The sequence below is a fragment of the Notolepis coatsorum genome (genome assembly GCF_963971535.1).
Source record: "Notolepis coatsorum genome assembly, chromosome: 8".
NCBI lineage: Eukaryota > Metazoa > Chordata > Actinopteri > Aulopiformes > Paralepididae > Notolepis > Notolepis coatsorum.
In genome coordinates, this window is record NC_140172.1 from 96,848,360 (window position 1) to 96,871,409 (window position 23,050).

General features: G+C 42.8%; 1 protein-coding gene across 1 annotated transcript in view; it reads right to left on the reverse strand.

Annotated features, from left to right (window-relative positions):
• The window catches only part of auts2a (activator of transcription and developmental regulator AUTS2 a), a 537,648-nt gene that overhangs the window by 448,974 nt on the left and 65,624 nt on the right, over nucleotides 1–23,050 (reverse strand). Inside the window, exon 2 of the mRNA XM_084320130.1 lies at nucleotides 562–663. Coding sequence (XP_084176256.1) covers nucleotides 562–663 — 102 coding nt within the window. The remainder of the gene's footprint in view (nucleotides 1–561; nucleotides 664–23,050) is intronic.

A 23,050-nucleotide genomic window follows, 5' to 3' on the forward strand; every position in this document is an offset into this window, starting at 1 on the left:
ATCAGTCAGCATGTAGTGTGTTACTGTACTCACATCAGTCACCATGTAGTGTGTTACTGTACTCACACCAGTCACCCTGTAGTGTGTTACTGTACTCACATCAGTCACCATGTAGTGTGTTACTGTACTCACATCAGTCAGCATGTAGTGTGTTACTGTACTCACATCAGTCACCATGTAGTGTGTTACTGTACTCACACCAGTCACCCTGTAGTGTGTTACTGTACTCACATCAGTCACCATGTAGTGTGTTACTGTACTCACATCAGTCAGCATGTAGTGTGTTACTGTACTCACATCAGTCACCATGTAGTGTGTTACTGTACTCACACCAGTCACCCTGTAGTGTGTTACTGTACTCACATCAGTCACCATGTAGTGTGTTACTGTACTCACATCAGTCAGCATGTAGTGTGTTACTGTACTCACATCAGTCACCCTGTAGTGTGTTACTGTACTCACATCAGTCACCATGTAGTGTGTTACTGTACTCACACCAGTCAGCCTGTAGTGTGTTACTGTACTCACATCAGTCACCCTGTAGTGTGTTACTGTACTCACATCAGTCACCCTGTCCCTGGAGCTGCTTCTGACGGACGGCTTGGATCCTCCGCTCACACTCCCACTGTCACTGTCCTTACAGGTGTTCTGCCCGGGCTTCAGCTGCAAAACACACACACATGAAGACCATACGTTAACTCTTTGGGTGCCAGAAACGTAATTACTCGTGTTTCGCCACCAAGTGCTGAGTGCCAAAAACGTAATATCTCGTTTTTAGATCCTTTGATATTTTTCCTTTGATCCCCGTTCTATACGGTCAGTATACAATGCGATCACTGGGAATTATTCTTTTTGGAATACCTTCTGGCTAAGGGAAGGTATATTATATGTCTATTTGACCAAACCTGAAACATGTTTTTGTAACGATCACAGTGTTGTGTTATACCGTGTTTTTACAGTTTCTAGTTGAAACGACCCCCCCCCCCCTTGATGATTTTGTGAAGGCACATATGTACATGGTATATACCTTTGATTTGGGAGTATTTGGGGTTTCAGGCGATCAACCAGAAAGATTTGGGCTTATTGCATATAACGCGTCATATCTGGCGATCTATGGGAAAATACTGGATTATTTTGGAAAGGGGCGATGTTTAGCGTGTAGCGTGTAACAAACTACAGTGTGTAGAAATTAACTGATTAGTCAGTAATGGACTATGAACAATGCCTGTCAAATGAGCCATACTATTGTCTCCATAGCTATAATACAGAACACACGATGGGTCTGCAAACATCGCTAAAATGGTCAATAACGCTGGCGCCAGGCGGTACAGATGGGGAAAGTGTGTGGCACCCAAAGAGTTAAACACGACACACACACATAAAGACCATACGTTAAACACAACACACACACGTACTGTAAAGACCATGCGTTAACTCATTCTCTGCCACGCTGTTTCTGGGATATGGCTATGCGCTGCCACTCATTAAACCAATGGAGTCAGTCACCTTGTTTGCAGGGCTATAACTATATTCTTTATTATAGCTATGGATGCAATACTATGGCCCATTTGACATCGAGTATCTATCGCTCAAGATGTGAAAAAGAAATAATTTTTCCATCCATATATTCCCGTTTTATACAGGAATTATACGGGTGGTGAATATAAGTATGGTTTTAGAGCGGTTTAGGGTAATTCCTGGGAGGCTAGTAATAGCCTGCGACATGTATTATATATTATCCATTGGCATTTCGTCCCTACACACGGTACCATTAAAAATTAAAATGCATATGATCGGTATTATGTTCCATCATGAATGCATGAAAGGGGGGGGGGGGTCGTTTCTGATTAATTGATTGTCAATAACGGCATTCGTTAGTACAACAACATACGCTGATCAGGGTGATGGCTATGAAAACAAGGCACAATCATGCTGAAATTGACGTTAAATTGCTCTTACCTGTGGCCGGTGGGATTCCAAAAAGAATATTCCAATTATTTGATTGCCATCTGGTAGATCGTATGTCCATTTGGCCCACGAGAGCATGATGAATCGGGGGTCCCGAAAATGATTCAATGCGATCGGGTGAAGCCCTAGCTTCAGGTTACTAGAAAAGTCCGCCCCGGACCAATATAATCGACGCACAGGCCAATACATAGAGTTTCAAAGGATGTGCAATACCGGCCGCATCCCACCAGGTGGCGGTATTAGACTTTTGCGATCTCAGACTCATTCCCTATGGTAACACCAAGGTCCCTGGATGAATAATGAATAAAAATATCGGAAAAAAAGGAAAAACAATCAAATAACGTATATATATACGTGGTTGGCGTTCAACGATTGGCGGACAAACACGTATATAATCGTTGTTGGCAGATAATCAGTTAAATACAACACACACACACACATACTGTAAAGACCATACAGTATGACATACTGACGAAATGTCTTTCATCGTTGCAGCCCTAGCCACGAGAAACGTGCTGTCAAAACAACAGTTCAACGCGTTAGTTCCCCCGTCGCTCGCGCCTCCTCCCGTCATGCTTCTGCGCCCCACACTTTGAGAAACACTGCATTAACTTAACACAACACAACACAACACACACAACACATACACACAGAGACCATATGTTAATAACAAACACTGTGCACAAAGAGAACATAATGTACATTGACAAACGGAAGATATTTTTGTAACACTACTGTTTTGGAGCTTGTCATGATAACAATGGCTCTAGGGAAAGCATCCCGTAGTCAGTCCATGAATGTGAGAACTGGCGGCGGGGGGTGACAACACTATGTGCGTAAATCTGTCATGTTTATGAGCCTGTTGAGAGGGAGCCTATACTGAGCGACCTGCGCAGCAGCCGCCACTCTGCCTGCCAACGCTAGACGCCATGATCTCGCAGCATGACATCATTCCTATCAACCTAGGAAAAGGGAGCAGGGAGAAGAAGCAGGGAGAAGAAGACAGAAGAATAATCAAATGTCTCCTCACTCTCTCTTCCAAGCAGACGCCACATGCTGAGGCTACAGGATTCCAGACACAGTGTCAGAGATGATGAATAGAAAGAAGAAAGAGACTAAACAAATTAAAACCAAAAGAAAAAAAAGGGAGGGGGGGTTATGCCAATCCAAATACCTCTGAGCCCATTTAATAATAATCAGTGTTGTGTTTGTTTGCCAAATACATTCACACACACAATATATATACAATATATAATATAAACTGTTATTATTTATTGTTATGTATTAAAGGGGAACTATCTTATAAATGGCCTTTTTCAGTGTTTAGCATTGTTTCCTAGCTATGTGGACTTATATTAATATGATCTATGTCTCTAATTCTCATATTGGCGCATTCTTCCAATTCTCCCCTCACAATATTCACCCTCACTGAACTGAGTCATCTGAAAATGTGATGATTTGTGATGTCAGAAAGACACCGCTGCATGATAATCATCATGTCCCGCAGTGGTTTACCATTGTGGTTGGAGCCCAGGCTCAAAACGGCTTAAGATCTTGAGGTAGAAAAATGCTGTTTTTGAAGACTTGATTAGAAATACAAAACAATGAATTAAAAAAAATATATAATTACAGAAGTGTTCCATAAACTCACAGGAATTGTGTAAAAGTCCCAAATAGTGAAAGAAATAGTAAAATAGTTCCCCTTTAATTAATATTGATTAACAAATACTAATACAAATAAATTAAAATACTTTAAAAAGTATTGGAGGTAGTGTTGGATGTAATGTTAAAGGCAGTGGTGGAAGAAGTACACAGTTCCTTTACTTAAGTAAAAGTAGAAATACCCAGATAAATGAGTACTCTGGTAAAAGAAAAAGCCATCCATTCAAATTCTACTTAAGTAAAAGTAGAGAAGTGTGTGCTCTTGAATGTACTTAAGTATCTAAAAAGTATGCATTCTACATGACGTTTGTGTATTCCGGTGCTTGGGAGCATTCGATTCTCGATCCATTGACCTCTATAGGTTATGTTAACACATTCTGTGCCAGAAACGTCTTTTTACATTTCTGGGCGCTGATCGTTGAGTGCCATATACGTAAAAAGTCGTTTTCGGATCGTTTGATCTTTTTACTTTGATCCCCGCTCTACACAGTTGCCCAGAGCGATCTGCATCATTTAGGCACGTCCCGACACATTGGAACTGCATTCTGATCGACTATCACCAGGTGGCAGTATCGTCCCGTATCTGAACTGCATGAGGCTCTGGGCTGATAGTCAGCTTCACTCAGTTTCTCCTCGCGAGTGGCCCCTCCTTCTCCTGGGACAGAAATTCACAGTCCTCGCCTCGGGATTCCGTTGCATAAGCGTATTTGACCATCGAAATGTGTATAGACATATACACTGGTAATCGCGATGGCGATGCGATCACTTGGAATTATTCTTTTGGAATACCTTCTGGCTAAGGTAAGGTACATTCTATGTCTATTTTACCTAATCTGAAACGTGTTTTTCTAACGATCACAGTTCTGTGTTTCAACGGACGAAAAACATGCTCGGTAAACGCGATCATAGTTTTGAGTTCAAAACTAATTTCAGGGACAGTGCACATTAATCAACATCTTCCGTTTCCACGTCAATGTAAATGTGCCAGAATTAGCCAATGAGCTAGTTTTCATCTGTAGTCCCTGCCTAACATGCATGTCTTTATTATGTAAAGTACAAGTAGCTCAAAATTGTACATACTTTCCACCACTGGTTAGAGGTATTGTGAGAATACCATAAGAGACACGTATAGGAGCGTGGGGGCGTGAGGGCGGAGGGGGGGACTATCCCAGTCCAAGTTTGTAATTTATATCCTCAGAAGCTGCTTACTGCTCCTCCCAGGCCAGACAAGCTGCATAGGTTTTTATTTCAAAGCGCATAAAGAGCCTGCTTTATGGAGCGGCATGGAGCGGCAGTAAAGGGCAGCTAGCATGCCACCTAATAGGAAAAGCAGAGGATGCAGCACACACACTGCACACTGAGGAATTGGAGTTGAAGATGTCTACCCTCTCTCTCCATTTACTTCCTCCCCGCACCTAAACTACACTCTTAAAAAACATGTGTTGAAATAACACACCAATGTGCTGCTAACTCGCAGTGTGGGTTCTCACAGTGGCGGTCCTTGAAGGGGTTCCAGGTCAATGAGGAATCGTTCAATTTCACTTGTATTTTATTCACTAGAAGATAATAAGTATATGTATAAGATCATAGGTTTCACTCTCCACATTATATATTCTAGACACAGGAATTCTGGACATAATCATATTATTTAATATCTTCTCAGATGGAGGTCCCTTAGACAACATTTTTGGTCCCTGACCTATTACATGACATGAACAAGTTTGAGAACCAATGTTTCCTATATCTGAAAATATAGGCTTAAAATCTTTACCAAAAAACCAAACACCTATATATTTAGGTTAGGAACAACACATCCTGTATTATTTCAACATATATTTTTTAAGAGTGTATGCAACCCCCCCCCCCCCCCCCCCCCCCCCCCCCCCTATATTCTCATTCCAGGTACTGGCCGTTGCTTACTGTAACGACAGGGGCCTGGGGTGAGGGGGATGCCTAAAGAGCCCTTGAGTTAAGTGCATAATGAAGATGGTCCCCCTTTCTGTAGCCATTAACCCTTTCAGTACCACACCACCAAATGGTTAACCCTTTCACCACCACACCACCAAATGGTTAACCATTTCACTACCACACCACCAAACGGTTAACCCTTTCACTACCACACTACCAAATGGTTAACCTTCTGTAGTGTGGCAGTGAAAGGGAAAGTAAGGAATCCTTCTCCTTGGGAGAGATATCCGTGATGGGGTGGAAAAGGTGGCAGGGTTTTGCCGGAGCGCCAAGCGTGATAAGTGGGAAGTGGGAGCGCTGGGAATGACGGGCCTATGTGTGTGTTGGTGTGGAGGAGAGGGAGGAGAGCGGGGACACAGGACTGGAGGGAGATACCCTGGAGATACAGCGTGCACGCACACACATACACTCAAAACAACACACACACACACACACACACACACACACACACACACACACACACACACACACACACACACACACACACACACACACACACACACACACACACACACACACACACACACACACACACACACACACACATTAAGAGAATAATATATCATCCAAACTGACCCTGGATCAGAGAGAGAGAGGCCTGTATACAAGTATAAAGGGTAAGGCCAGTGTTTATGCCCGCAGTCTGCTACTACAGTACATCATCAAAACATGTTGACCTATACTATTTATTAGCCAACCACTGTCCCTGCTGACAGACAGACACACACACACACGCACGCGCACACACACCGGTACACACACACACACACACTCACTCACTCACTCACTCACTCACTCACTCACTCACTCACTCACTCACTCACTCACTCACTCACTCACTCACTCACTCACTCACTCACTCACTCACTCACTCACTCACTCACTCACTCGATTTTGGGAAATAATCGAATTGCGATTTTTCTCACAGATATTGCGATTGCGATTCAATTTGCGATTATAATAATAAAAAAAATAAGCAGCCTCACAGAGGTTTATTGTAAAATGCGGCTTGCATCTGGCCTACGCGGTGGGTCTTTTCGGGACACAGAGCCTGAAAATGTTTCTTTTTACCTGGGAATCGATACCGGTACCCAACGGTACCTTTTTTTCTGTACTTTACTCTCCCTCTCTGAAGTCTAAACTTCACAACACACAATCTAAAACCCCTTACCTCCCTCTCCCAAACCGATCTTGTATCTCAATGGGACTTCCTGGTTAAATAATGTAAAAAAAAAAAAAAAAAAATATATATATATATATGTATATATTTTAATTGCAGGCCTGGCGATTTGATAATTGCATCATTCCAAATCGCGATTTCGATTAAAAATCGATTAATCGTGCAGCCCTAACACACACACACACACACACACACACACACAGAGACACACATATGCACGCACACCTATGCACACACACACACTTGCACACACACACAACATTTCATAGAGGGCACTGGAAGCTACTGCTACTGTACCTACTGATTGAAATATTAACAGCCCCATACAATACTTTGACAGGCTTATGAACTGAAGTCATTGTAGAGCTATATTGGATATTATGTTGTACACCCTTCATTCATAAATTACTGGTGAATCGTAATGCTATCAGTGAAATAATCAGAATATCTCCATCTCAGTAGAATCCTGGACAAATTTAACTGTGTATAATAACCTGTGATAAAGAGGAGTTCATCTTTCAAGGCTGTTAACATGGTTTAGCACCAGATTAGACACAGCTATTTTCACTGCCAATGACGAGTATACTCGTTATTGGCCGGCAATCGTTGGACGCCAACAATGAGTATACTCGTTATTTGATCGTTATTTCTTTTATTCGCTATTTCCATTCAGTATCTATCCAGGAAGGCTGGTGTTACCATAGGGAATGAGTCTGAGGCCATGGTTACACTGGTGTAAAACAGCAACGTTCTATTTCCGAATGATTACGTTTGCATGTCCAAGTTAAAAAGAAACGCAGTTTTGGCAGGAAAACGCGTTTTTCTAGTGGCAACGCTGAAAGGGTGTTTTCGTTTTGGAAACTTACCAAAACTCGCCGACAATGGTGCCATGTAATTTGCGCAAGCCGGATACGGAGCCGTTCTGCCAAATGCCCATGCGCAGTAGAGAGCGACGCCAAATTATCCCCTGGCTGGACCTCGACTCCGTCCATTAGTTATTTCAAGTGTTTACAGCAGAGCTGTCCCAAGTAGCTGCGGCTACCAACGTGTTGTCAAGTTATTGTTATAAGGAGCCCAGTCCAAGCTACAACAGTCTGCATTCCCTTAACAATTGTTTGTATTGAGCCGTATTGTATTGTTGCCATTCTGCAATCTGTTAAATAAAGTTTACATCCATTCATTCTGCTAGCATAACGTTAATTACTACCCTGCTAGCCACAATGCTATACTGTTATAATGGCATATCCCAATCACGTTAGCACGAGAGCTAACAAAATCGGCGATATTTTTGTAAGACTAAACTCCGCTCATGGTGGTCAATTGTGTTGATGTTAGTTTTGTTTCATCAACAAATCATCAACAAATGAGGCAGAACACACAGTGAATGTATCTGTTTTTGTTTATTGCACTTTATTTCTTGCTGAAAACTAAATGCTATGTAGATAAATGGCTCATGCAAGGTATAAAGATGGTGGCTTTTCTGAGATTTTGAGCAGGATGTGGAGTGACTCGTTCAACCTTTCTGATTGGTTGAAAATGGCCTTCATGTTTGAACTACATCGCATACATTGTACTACATGTATATTAGGGCTGACCCCTATTAGTCGATTAGTCGACTAATCGGTCGAAAGGAGCCGTAGTCGACTGGCCAACCTCTTAGTCGAATATATATATATTTTTTTTCATTCTTTCCAAAAGAAAAGAGGCATAGAAAAAAAAAAGCGTGGCTAACGCTAATGGCACACATACCAGAGGCTAACTGCCTACAAAAACAGGCACAGAGGCACTGAGGATTTCACCCATCTAATGAACACACTAGACAAGACAAAATCAAGATGTATCCATCAGTGGACCAATTACATGCTTTTGCAGAGGACAAGAAGCCTTCAGTCGAGTCCTTCAGACATTAAGCACCCCCCACAGCCCAAATTGAATGATTAAAAAAGAAATTATAATAATAATAATAATACTTATAAATATTATACTTTTTTTTTGTCGACCAATAGTCGACTAACGGCTAATTTTGGCCAATCATAGTCTACCATCCAAATCCTTAGTCGGGGACAGCCCTAATGTATATACATCACTCGGTGGTCAGGAGACAAAACGATGTCTAACTTGCCTGCCATTACGTAGCGTTCTGAAAAACGAAACTGAAACTGAAAACTGAAAACGAAATCGGCCCTAGTGTAACCGCAGCCTGAGATAACAAAAGTCCAATACCGCCGCCTGGTGGTATGCGGCCGGTGTTGCACTTCCTTTGAGATTCTGTGTATGGGGCTGTGCGTTGATGAAATGCCTACGGGCGGACTTTTCTAGTAACCTGGACCAAGGGCTTCACCCGATCGCATTGAATCGCTTTCGGGACCCCCGATTCATTATGCTGTGGTGGGTTATGTCGTGATAATAATAATTGGAATATTCTTTTTGGAATCCCACCGGCCACAGATAAGAGCAATTTAACGTCAATTTCAGCTTGATTGTGCCCTGATCAGCGTACGTTGTTGTACTAATGGATGCTGTTATTGACAATCAATTAATCAGAAACGACCCCCCCCCCCTTTCATGCATTCATGATGGTACATTATATACCGATCATATGCATTTGAATTTTTTATTGTAGCGTGTATAGGGACGAAATGACAATGGATTAAGTATAATATACGTTGCAGGCTATTACTAGCCTCCCAGGAATTACCCTAAAACGCTCTAAAACCATACGTATATTCATCACGGTATAAAACGGGAATGTATGGATGAATTTTTTTTTCTTTTTCACATCGTGAACGATAGATACTCAATGTCAAATGGGCCATAGTATTACATCCATAGCTATAATATAGAATATAGTTATAGCCCTGCAAACAAGGGCTATGTATAGGGACGAAATGACAATGGATTAAGTATAATATACGTTGCAGGCTATTACTAGCCTCCCAGAAATTACCCTAAACGGCTCTAAAACCATACGTATATATTCACCACGGTATAAAACGGGAATGTATGGATGACATTTTTTTTCTTTTTCACATCGTGAACGATAGATACTCAATGTCAAATGGGCCATAGTATTGCATCCATAGCTATAATATAGAATATAGTTATAGCCCTGCAAACAAGGTGACCGACCCCATTGGTTTAATGCGTGGCAGCACATAGTCATATCCCGTTCCAAGCGTGGCAGAGAATTAGTTAACATCTGAGCAAACACCCGTCATAACTGCCGCCGTTAACGTAGTAATGTGCAATATGTTCTTGTGGAGATTATTCTGGACTACATGTCTGGTCTCGGCGATCAAAGTTGCCTACAAGCGAGCGCTCCAAAGTGGGATAATCTACCAACAACAATGGACTCCCCATGACCCCACGCCAATCCACCTGTCGGGCCTGGAGCGGCCGCTCCTTATTTTGGTTGCCATTGTCAATTTGGGCACGACTGTATCAGAATAACCCACAATGTACAAGTGCACTGATAATATTTGTGTCCTTTAAACATTGTCTTTATGTGGACATAAATAAATATTCTATGTGTGTGTGTGTGTGTGTGTGCGTGTGTGTGCGTGTAGGTGTGTGTGTGTGTGTGTGTGTGTGTGTGTGTGTGTGTGTGTGTGTGTGTGTGTGTGTGTGTGTGTGTGTGTGTGTGTGTGTGTGTGTGTGTGTATTGGCCAGAAGCTGACGATATGATACATATCATGATACATGAGTTTCATGTGTTTTCAATATATTGCGATACAAACACTGCAATATATAGTGATTTTATGATGTCAAAATGTCATGGTACTGTACATAGAAAGTACTACACACTACACACTACAAAAAAGTTTAGTCTCTTCTGTTTTTCCTGCAATTTGATATTCATCAATGTGAAGAAAATGACATTTTGAAGGATTCTTTTAGGTGTGTTTCTCTGTGTGTATGTGTGTGTGCTTGTGCACATGTGCGAATGCCTCAGACTGTGTACTGTACATGGTAACACAAACACATTAATTAAGAGGCAGGTTGAAACATAAGGATGCATTCATTTAATGACCTCATCCGCACAGGCTGGCCCGGCAGGAAGATAGTAAACAGATGGTTTTAATATTCCGGAGGCAAATTTCGCAACAATTAAAAACACAGCCAGACATTAGCATCTAATGAAACATTTAAACTACTACTGTAGTAAGTGCATCTGACATTCATTTCCACACAGCGAGGTCTCGTTTTCTTGCAATCTGTTAGGGGAGGGAAGTGATTGTGGGATTATTTATTTATTTCCTTTTCTTCTCTTGTCGCTCCAGACGGAATTTACTGAGGTATGGAATTAACTGTTTTCAATCAGCGGTCAGCATGATGCGTTTGGCACAGAGCAACGGAAAATGCAGCATTGCAACTATATCCGGATATTACCTAGATATTTTAAACTCAATTTGGTATTCAGAATAAACATTAAACAAGCGGAACTCTTGTTTCTGTCATACTCGACCCAAATGAGGCATGGACAGGGCAGCTTATTTTGAGAAGAAAACAATGCTCCTGATAAGGATAAGAGAGGCAGAGATGGAGAAATATGCACAGGATGAGCAATCCAGAACTTGTATGTCGGAATCAAGATGAGGATCGGTAACCTGACCTATACTGTCCCAGAGTTTAATCTGCAGCAGGTGGGGTTGTGGGTTGAACTCGCCTCCGTCGGGTTGCTCCAGTCCCTGCTCATGACAGATGTGCTCTTACAGTATCTTCATTAATGATTTAACATCTGAGACCTTGGGGGCGACAGTGGCTCAGGAGGTAGAGCAGTCGTCTGGTAATATGGATGTTCCCAGTTAGATTTCCTCTCCTCCCGGGCAGCGTGTCAAAGTGTCCTTGAGCAAGACACTTAACCCCTAATTGCTCCCGATGTGCAGATTGGCACCTTGCATGGTTGCCAACGGTGTGTGAATGTGTGAGTGAATGGGTCAAATGTGAGGAACAAATTGTAAAGTGCTTTGGATAAAAGCGCTATATAAAAATGCAGCCATTTACCATTTACCTTCACAGTGCAATGCGGTGTCCCACAAGGCTCTGTCCTGGGCCCTTTGCTATTTTCCATTTATATGCTACCCCTCTGCAATATCATAAGCAAATTTGGTATTCAAATTATTTATCATGTGTGTGAAGCAAAACCTTTGCTTAATTTTATAAAGGGTTGTATAGCTTGGAAATTGTTTTTGATAAGAAACTATGTGACAGTTTTTTTTAATAATGTTAAATTAGAGCATCTAACAGAGTGAGAGTCCGAAGAGTTGAATATGGATATCACGCTCCAAAAAATTTAAAAATCAGCCAATGATTTGAAAGAAGTAAAATCCCCAGGCCCTGATGGTATTCCACCAGCTATTTATCTCACCTTTAGGCACATATTTGGCCACTTGATTAAAGAAATGATAACATTTTCAATAAAAGAGGGTTATTTTATGCAAAGACAGCACTGATTTATTTGCTCTTTAAAAAAGACAAGGATCCAACTGAATGTTCTAGGTCCCTTGTCACTTTTGAATTTGGATGTCAAGATTTATGCTAAGGCTCTAGCCCGACAATTGCAAGAGCATAATGACAAAACTAAGGTATGTTCTCCTAGTGAAAGGTTACCATTCTGTAGTGTGGTAGTGAAAGGGTTATGTCAAGAATTCCAATTAAAAGTTACAGAAACTGCAGTAGATGGAACCAGCTTGTTTATGTATTAGACATAGAGTACAGTATGTCTTCAAGCTCAGACCCTGAACGCTGGGTTCACTGCAGCATTTACAGAGAGCGACCACACGAAACACCAAAGGCACTTGGCAATGCCACGTTAACTTTACAAAAGAAACAGCTACATAAAAGAGGACAAATCTATAAACATTTAATTTCAAACTTCTCAGCCTTGCTATTGAGGGCAGCGTAAGTGAGAGTGAGAGAGCTATTCAGACTCCCAGACAAGACGCAGACAATAGTTCTATTGCGGCAAGTGCGGGCAATTCAAGATCACTGGGAAGGCCACAAAGATTATTTCTATATAACTCATTTCAGACGGCACAGGGAAGCTACAAATTGCCATTTGACGCTTCCACAGGACGGTCTGGAGTCCATTATTTCCCCCCACTTACTGAAAAGTGCTCACCAGTCCCACAGAGGACTTTTACAAGTGCACTGAACTATTCTCAAGGGCCTATGCGACGCACTCAATACAATCAAACACAAAAGTGGGCCCTGCTAACATTTGTAACCGCAAAGGCGTTTTTAAAAAAGAGCTGTACACCACCAGATTGCCCCGGTAACTCCGCACCCCAAACACCCCCTCCTCACCCCCACCCCCCTCTTCCGCGAGAAAAAGAGAGAGAGAGAGAACTCAAAGCTCAATTTCCTACATTAGCCTCTGTGGGATTCCGACGCCGTCGGCTCCCGGTTTCCCTTAGTTACGCACAAAAGCAGCTGTGGAACTCGGTGGTAATAAAACCTGGAACAATTTAACAGGTTTTATTGTCTTCTTCTGCGGCTTTCGGAGCAGCTAACCTGTCCTCTCAGGATCTGGCAGCGGAGGGTCCCACTTGGGCAGCAATGAAAGAGGATCTCATTTACCTAAAAGCGCTTATAAATTCTTAATTTGCTTTAACAAGTAAATTAACAGGTCCCTCATTTGGGACGTTTTATTGGTCGCTTGCCACCAAGGGAGAACCATGCAAGTTTTATAGATAATCCACTAGCTAGGCTAGGGTTGCTTATAATAAATTGTTTATTTCCTGCGGTGCTGGCTGTCAAATCCCTTTGGTTTCCAGTGACTACACTTTGAATATCTCCTTTATCCCTTTCACTACCACACAACAGAAGGGTAACCTTTCACTACCACACTGCAGATGGTTAACCATCTGTAGTGTGGTAGTGTGAAAGGGGTTAACCTTCTGTAGTGTGGTAGTGAAAGGGGTTAACCTTCTGTAGTGTGGTAGTGAAAGGGTTAACCTTATGTAGTGTGGTAGTGAAAGGGTTAACCTTCTGTAGTGTGGTAGTGAACGGGTTAACCTTCTGTAGAGTGGTATTGAGAGGGTTAACCTTATGTAGTGTGGTAGTGAATGGGTTAACCTTATGTAGTGTGGTAGTGAAATGGTTAACCTTATGTAGTGTGGTAGTAAGTAAGTAAGTAAAGTTTATTTATATAGCACTTTTCACAGAGACAACTCACAAAATGCTTTACATACAGCAGAAATAAAATAAAATATAAAATATAAAAATAAAAAGCAAGAACCATTCAAGAGATAAGAGACAGAACAAAAACACAATGCATCACAGAGAAACAAAACAAAACAAAAGACATATTTTATACCTGGAGGAGAAGCTCAAACATTACCCAAGGGCCTGCTTAAACAGTAATGTCTTTAGCTGATTTTAAAAAATGTCAACAGACGCTACAGCTCTTAGGCCACAAGGAAGGGCATTCCATAGTCTAGGCGCTACAGATTGAAAGGATCTGTCACCTTTGGTGATCAACCTGGTGCGCGGAATGACCAACAGATCCTGGTCAGCTGTCCTCAGGGTCCTGCTGGGCACATATGGTTCCAGCAGGTCGGTTAAATATTCTGGTGCCTGGCCATGCAAAGCTCTAAAAGTGAGCACCAGGACCTTGAAATTAATTCTAAGATGTATAGGAAAGTGTTAACCTTCTGTAGTGTGGTAGTGAAAGGGTTAACTGTATGTAGTTCAAGTTCAAGTTTCTTTATTAGTTGTCATACAGAAGTACAGAATACTTATACAAAATGCTTCTTTCTGTTACGCTCCAGAGACTGTGCTAGGCAAAAATAGATAAGTATGAAATAAGTATAGCAAGTATAAAATAGAAGTCAAGTACGTAGACAAAAATGTTCAGTATATATATATATATACAATGCTCAGTGTAGAGTAGAAGTAACTGAGTTACCATACAATATACTATACAGTGCAAAGGATGAGGTACAATTTAGGTACAATTTACAGTAAGGTGTAATGAGGTATGGGTTGTAGTGCAAATTCTTTACCAATAAATATAAAGTGTGCTTAGGTGTTCTAAAGTGGTTAAAGTGGGTGCTGCAGTGAGTTGTATGTTTAAAGTGAGTGTGTGCGTGTGGATGTGTGTGCTGTGAGCTGTGAGTGCATTTGATGGTTGTTACCTATTGTTATTGTTCGTTGAGCATCCTGATGGCCTGGGGATAGAAGCTTCTTCTGAGTCTCTCTGTGCTTGCCATGAGACTCCGGTATCGCTTGCCTGACCGCAGCAGTTCAAAGAGGCAGTTGTTTTGGTGGCTTGAGTCTTTGATAATTATCTTAGCCTTGCCCATGCACCGCTTGTTGTAAATGCCCTGGAGAGTGGGAAGCCCCCCTCCAATTGTGCGTTCGGCTGAACGGGCCACTCTCTGTAGTCTGCTAGTGTGGTAGTGAAAAGGGTTAACAGTCTGTAGTGTGGTAGTGAAAGGGGTTAACCTTCTGTAGTGTGGTGGTGAAAGGGTTAACAGTATCTAGTGTGGTAGTTAAAGGGTTAACCTTATGTATTGTGGTAGTGAACAGGTTAACCTTTTGTAGTGTGGTAGTGAAATGGTTAACCCTGTGTCATGTGGCAGTGAAATGGTTAACATTCTATATTGTCGCAGTGAAATGGTTAACCCGTTGGTAGTGTGGTAGTGAAATGGTTAACCCTTTGGTAGTGTGGTAGTGAAAGGGTTATGGTACCTTCAGAGGTATCTGTACCACGGCTGTTAAAGTGCTGCACTCCTAACAAAGGGTTAACCCTTTCACTGCGACAATACAGCATGTTAACCATTTCACTACCACACTACATACGGTTAACCCTTTCACTACCACACTACAGAAGGTCACTACCACACTACATATGGTTAACCATTTCACTACCACACTACAGAAGGTTAACCCTTTCACTACCACACTACAACCAGTTAACACTTTCACTACCATACTACAGAAGGTTAACCCTTTCACTACCACACTACATACGGTTAACCTTTCACTACCACACTACAGAAGGTTGACCCTTTCATTACCACACTACATACGGTTAACACTTTCACTGCCAACCAACACAAGGTTAACCCTTTCACTACCACACTACATACGGTTAACCCTTTCACTGCCACACTAGATACGGTTAACCCTGTCACTACCACACTACAGACGGTTAACCCTTGCACTACCACACTACAGAATGTTAACCCTTGCACTACCACACTGCAGACGGTTAACCCTTTCACTACTACCGGTTAACCATCTGTAGTGTGATAGTGAAATGTTAACCTTCGGTAGTGTGGTAGTGAAAGGATTAATAGCTGGTCAGCTTAATTATTTTTTTATAAAAATGTTATGTGAAGGGGGGAGGGGGGGGGGGCTGAGGGTTTGTCAGGGCTTGTAAGGGGGCTGGCGACGGGGCTCTGTATCATCGTTCCGACAGCGACTGTGTGTGTGAGCCCACCAGTATGGCCGGGCTGTGACCCTGCGCTTCGCTCTGAGGCCGAGCTGTTCTAACCTCCACAGACAGCCCTGTCTCGCCGCCACAGGCCCCACACCACCCACACTCAACAGCCCCCGTGCCGCCCACACTCAACCGCCTGTCACGGAGCATCAGTGCCCTGCTCTCCTGCCCTAGATGTGTTTACTCGTGCGTGTGCTAAAGAGGTTACAGTCAGACAGCAATGGGAAAAAAGAACCACTTAGTGTGTCTTCCTGAAGTTTCTATCCGAAGCAACAACCTCACATGTCTTTTTTTATCACTACATTTAAATGACATATTCTACATTCTGCCTGCAACCGAGTCACATGCATTTGTGGACGGTGCAACAGTTTCTTCTCGCGAAGGGACACGTTCTGTGTCGCGCCCTCACCTCCCATTGTGATCATTGTGCTGATGAGAGTGTGACCTCCGGTGACCTTGTCAGGACGTTGTTGTTTTCCTGGTAGAAGAGGGGGGCGATCATTGGGGATCTAACTAACACACACACGCCCCTCCCGGACATGCTCGGGCCACAGGGGAGGGCTTTCCAATCCGTGGCTCTGTGGTGGAATGCAATGCCAGACGCAAAAGCTGCAAAATCACTAGAGGACTAGCAGTCACAGCACCCTCGGGGCACATGAGAGTGTGTGCAAAAGAGAGTGGGAAATGGAGGAGGGAGGGAGGGAGGGGAGGATGGAGGGATGGAGGGGTGGAGGGGGGGTAAAACATGGTTAAGAGCACTATCTTGATCTCATCAGTCATACGGGCTCCATTTACTCAGCCACAGCCTGTGGAGGACTACTGGAGAGAGATGCATTTATATACAGCCATAAATCTGTGATCTATGACGACATTACAGGCAAATCAATATGCTTTTAACATCCATCCTCTGGCCCCGCGTCGCAATCACCCCCTTCTCCCTGCTTCACAAATGGCCATATAATGCTGTAGTCGGGCGCATTGAGTTATGGGGACAATTCCCAGATTTAATAATGAACTGAGCAGGTGGAGAGAAGTATGAGAGGGGGGTGGTGGTGGGTGTGGAGGGGGTGGTGGTGGGTGTGGAGGGGGGCGGGGGGTATAAGGGCAGTGGAGACCTCCACTCTCTCTCAGATCATATCTGTACATCTTGTTCTAGTACCCCCCAGTGTGGCAGTGAAATACCCCCCCCCCCCCCCCCCCCCCCCCCCCCCCCCCCCCCCCCCTGCCCGCTTTACACACCTCCAATTCCCCTAGTCGAGCCCCAGCATCCCCCCAGGGCGCAAAGGGCAAAACAGCAGAACAACACCAGAGTGGGGGGGCGACACCAGACACCTTCCCACAATGCAGTGGCTGCACAGGAAGAGGAGGAGGGAGAGAGAGGGAGAGGGCTGGAGAGAGAGGGAGAGAGGGAGGAGAGCGAGAGAGAGAGAGCGAGAGGAGAGAGAGAGAGAGAGAGAGAGAGAGAGAGAGAGAGAGAGAGAGAGAGAGAGAGGAAGCCCGAGACCTTCAGCTGCTCAGTCGGGCGCTTATCACCACATAACTATTCATCAAAGAAAATTTTTGTGCAATTAATTACATTATCTGGCCCCTCCATCCGTGCCGCCGCCTCGTTACTTCATATCAGCGTTACAGGTGAGCCGTCTCACTAAGCCGTAGCCTCTGTGCCAAGTCACATCTCACCTGCGCCGGGCAGCCTCAAATACAGAAGAAGAGGTATGGAGAAGGGGGAGAAAAAGACGGCGAGGAGAGGGCCTCTCTCCTATCGGCTTGCAGGGGCTATCATTTCTCTTTTTTATTGCCATTTATTTTCCTCCAGGAATTCGCTGCCAGTATATTGGCAGGCCTTCCAGTAGATGGAGGCAATGAAATTTAGCGCTGACACTTAACACTGGGTCAAGCCGCGTGCGCAGCTCATGTGTGGCGGTAATATGATAGACAAACGCTTCCAGTTTGGGGAAAGAGGGGCTTTTTATATTACAGGAATAGAGAGGCGCTGTGCCGTTAGGCCCGGCCCACACACCGCAGTAAATAAGATGGGGGGAAAGAGGTATAAGTGTAACCTTTCAGAGGGCTAGGGAGATAGATGCACACGTTGGCAAAATGGTGGAGAAGTGCTGTAGCCTGACTGTGGACCTAAAAGAGGAGGTCAAAGCGGGGCCATTATAGGGAGACCTTCAGGCCCTGGAAGTAATGCGGTAAATAAGGCAAGACAAATGTAGATTCATTTGGAGACATTCCACTTAAAGCCTGAGAAAAAGGCCAACACGCTCATTTAATCCGTTCACAGCCACACTGGAACAACACAGGACAATGTGAATGCACAGTAAATAAATTATGCACATAACCATTTTATTTAACTGAATAGACATCGTTTGCACCAAAGGAAAATTGCACATACCTACATTAGCATACACACATGATATGAACTGAAATCCCTAGCATTTCAGCTTGGAAAACATAATTGATTGGATTCCTACATAATCTGAGCAGTACCAGTGCCAGTACCAGTACCAGTGCCAGTACCAGTGCAAATACCAGTGCCAGTACCAGTACCAGTGCCAGTACCAGAATGGTTAGTGCCAGTGCCAGTGCAAGTACCAGTGCCAGTGTTAGTGCCAGTGCCAGTACCAGTGTTAGTGCCAGTGCAAGTACCAGTGCCAGGGCCAGTGCCAGTGCAAGTACCAGTGCCAGTACCAGGACCAGTGCCAGGGATAACTAGTGCACCTTGTATGATCGCACCTACAGGGATAACTAGTGCACCTTGTATGATCGCACCTACAGGGATAACTAGTGCACCTTGTATGATAACTAGTGCACCTTGTATGATAACTAGTGCACCTTGTATGATAACTAGTGCACCTTGTATGATAACTAGTGCACCTTGTATGATCGCAGCATGTTTGTAACACTTTCTGTTTAGCTCACAGTTTAGGAGCCAGCGGGTGTTGTTAACAGGTTAATGGCAAGGTCATGGGTCAGTGAGGTGGAGCAGATTTCCAGTAAGCAGGATGGATATCCCTGTCGACAGGAAAGGCTGCCTGCCCATCAGACATGGTTGTTTTGGCTGGCTTAGTTGTGGAAACCACAAAGGAAGGACGAGGCTCAATTTACTCACATTGGCTTTTCAGTGCACTGCTGTTTGAGGAGTATTCAGTATGTGAAATGGTCAAATCAGCTTACGGAATAAGAATATGCTAAATCAATTCTGCCTCTCTTTGTTAATTACAACAAGCAATGCTGTTTGTTATTTAAGATGTGGTCGGACTCGACACTGACAGATTTGTGTTCATTGTGCTGCTTTTATAAAGCCTCAAATGACGGCGTACAATATTTCATGAAAGCAAAGTGTTTCGTTTGTCTAAGATTTAAAAAGGTTTAAACTTTACAGCACTGACAAAGTTGAACAAAGTGCTGTACAAGTCCCACAACATAAATTGTATTTTATTTTTTATTAAAAAAATAGTATTACATTTTTATTTTATTTTTTTTATCTCGAAGCTTCGAATTAAAATCGAATCTCGACCCCGAAGCTTCGAATTCCAAATTTCGTTTTATTAGCCCTACTAATTAGTCTTAACATAGTTAAGCTGATGGAACTATAGGCATGTGTAATGTAGGGCAGGAGCAAAAGCCCTAGTGTTACCTGATGGTATTTACCTGTCTATCTGCCCTGATTGCAGTCATTGGTACTTGGTGTGTATAGTTAAGTTGGTTTTATATGTTCTTCATGGTTACAATTCAGATCGTCAGTCATTCACTGAACATTACCGTGAGTACACCTTTGTGAAGAAATGCTTATCGCTCCTGCCTTGGAGGTTAAGTTAGTTTGCCGTTGATAGTATTACCTTGCCTTGCATATCGTTTATATATCCCTGTCATGTGCTTATGTTGCACCGTCGCCCGACGTGTTTTATCTTTGTGCTATGTTTTGGAGACAGTGTTTTCTCCCCCTTGCTTTCCCCATTTTGCCGTATACTTCAGTTTTCATGCGATAACGTGTTTTGGAGACAGTGTTGTCTCTCCTTTACTTTTCCTGTTATGGAGACAAGAGTAGTCTCCCATTTTGTTTGTGCGTCGTATTGGCGTGTATGCCTTTTTGATATCTCGGAACAATAAATAAGCAGTGTTTTGTTTGAGAATCAACACGCCTTTCGTCTATTCCTTCTACACCGCACCTGGGTCCAAGACACCTACCCTACTGTAACAGGCATGTTGCGACGAGGAACATTGTGGAGAGAGCAGTGGGCACAAAGGGACATGTTCCTTGGATAACCTTGGAGGGATGAGCCATGATTCAAGATTCAAGATATTTATTCGTCACATAATGTCGTGAAATGAAGGTGAGTGTGCAAAAAATACAAATAATAAAATAGAATAGATAATAAAATAGACATGATAAAAAGTACTTAAATAAAATACAATACAATGCTAAGCTTAATAATTAAAGGTAATGAGTCCTATATACAATACTATACAATATACAGTTATGTTTTTTTAAGTGACTTTTTTTTTTAAAGTGACCTGTAGTGTGTTTGTGTGTGATAGAGTGTGTGTGTGTGTGTGTGTGTGTGTGTGTGTGTGTGTGTGTGTGTGTGTGTGTGTGTGTGTGTGTGTGTGTGTGTGTGTGTGTGTGTGTGTGTGTGTGTGTGTGTGTGTGTGTGTGTGTGCTTGTGTGTGGAGAGATCAGTGTTCAGTGTTCTGATGGCCTGGGGGAAGAAGCTGAGTGGGAGATGAGTTCAGCCATTGGCTAACGGGGCTCCTCAGGTGCATCACATCAACATGTAACTTCACAGTGACCAATTGCAGCCACTCTTATTGTCTGGGACCAAATACGGCCACGCCCCACTCCCAGTAGAAAGTGGGAATCTCTAGAATGGATTTGGGGCGATGCTGTATACGGAAGTAGCCTCTCAAGGTGACGATTAGACAACACTTTCTGTTGTCAGTAGATGGCAGCATTGGTTTAAAATTAAAAGGTGAAATGGTTGAAAACTACAACACTGCATTTCCCAAGAGCGTTAGCACAGGTCGCAGGTCACTGGGATGTGTCTATATTCTTCGACGTGATCTGAACAGCGGTAAACTATTACTGCGACCTCGGTATAGCGACCGCAAATGGTAAACTAATTATCTTAACAGAAGTGCGCTGGTAGCGTTACATATGTTGTCTAAAGGGGGACATATGGTACAATTTAAGATTCTAATGATAATCGGCATATAAAGGACAACATAGAGCATCGTTAATTTGTAAGAAACCTCAATGAAAACGGTGCAGGGTGCTATTGTTATGAAAATGTGATAGAATCCTATAAAAATTTGGACGCATTTGGTTGGGAGACAATGCACATTATAAATGATTTGGACTTCATCCTTTCTGTGATTTGGGCCACAGCCTTATTTCCTATGAATAATCCTTTCTTTATGAGCGGTGATGACATCGGGCTAGTACTACAATACTACAACAATAAAAATCATCAGTCCTACAGTGACATGAGCTGAAAACAAAACAAAACACAACTTTAAGTTCACCCTCCAGGGTGCAACAAAAATACAGCCAAATAACAAAACCATAATTGAAATAATCAGGTCTCCAGTGGCCAGGAAGCGACTCGGTTGCGTGTGTGATTATGCTCTACATTCCTGACATATGATGGTGCGTACAGTATACGTAAGCCCTGGCTGGCGATGAAACAATGTTAACATTACGGCGTTACAATGGCCTTGTGTTAACAGTGCACTCGTTTTCCTTTCATCCTACCGGCCATAAAAGCACAGTTGGAATGTTGCCATAACAGGCTGCCGGTTCGGCGATGAGGCTTGGTCTCTTGCCGAGAGTCAATCTCTACATCGCTCTACCTCCTGCCAATTACATCCACAGTCACTGTTTTGACCACTAGCCATTACTTCAATTTGCATTATTGAATCAAATTGTTTGTGCTTTGGTTTTGTGCCACTTGGATTACTGTTCTGTAGTGTGTGGGCTTCTGCTTCAAAACAGTTGCTGAATAGGTATAGTGATACAAAATAGGGCAGCGAGACTCGTTCTTGGTTGCTCAATGGACTAGTGTTGTTCAAATGCATGCACGTCTTAAATGGCGGAATGTTGAGAAAATACTTTCTGCCAACTTACTAATTTGTTTTCAGAAAGTCATCACAACCCACAGTCCTAAATATATCTCTGATGAAATAATTTTCAGCTCAAATGTGCACATGTATTTGACCAGAAGGGCAAGTAGAGGGCAGATTATTCTACCCCATGCAAAGCTAACAGTATGCAAAGAATGGTTTTATATAGGGCTATCAGGGCATGGAATTGTCTTCCAAGTGTACATGACATACAGTAAGAGGTGTAGCAAGCTTCACAAATAAATTAAGATCTTACATGTGAGCCAATAATGATAATGTTGGGTAATGTTATGTTACCATATATTTTTATATATTTTTATATATTTAGATATAATTTGTTTGTGTGTTAATTTTGTTGTGTTTCCTCGGTTTGTACATCTTGCTATGTTTTAATTGTATTATGTTTTAATTGTACAGTATATGTTGTAATGTTTTAATGTTGTCTCGGACCCCAGGAAGACTAGTTGACGTCTTGGCATCAGCTAATGGGGATCCTTTGCTAATAAACTAATAAACAATAAACATTACTGACTTTTCTCACAGAGCTGTGATGACGTTCTAGAGTTCTGCCCTTCTTGGCTGGTTGTCACTTGCTGGCCGCTCCGCAAAGACGGGACGGGTTAAGTTTCACCTAAAAGGTTGCTTATACAGTATACCTAACCCTTACCATAACCTTACCTGGATACCGCACGCCTAAC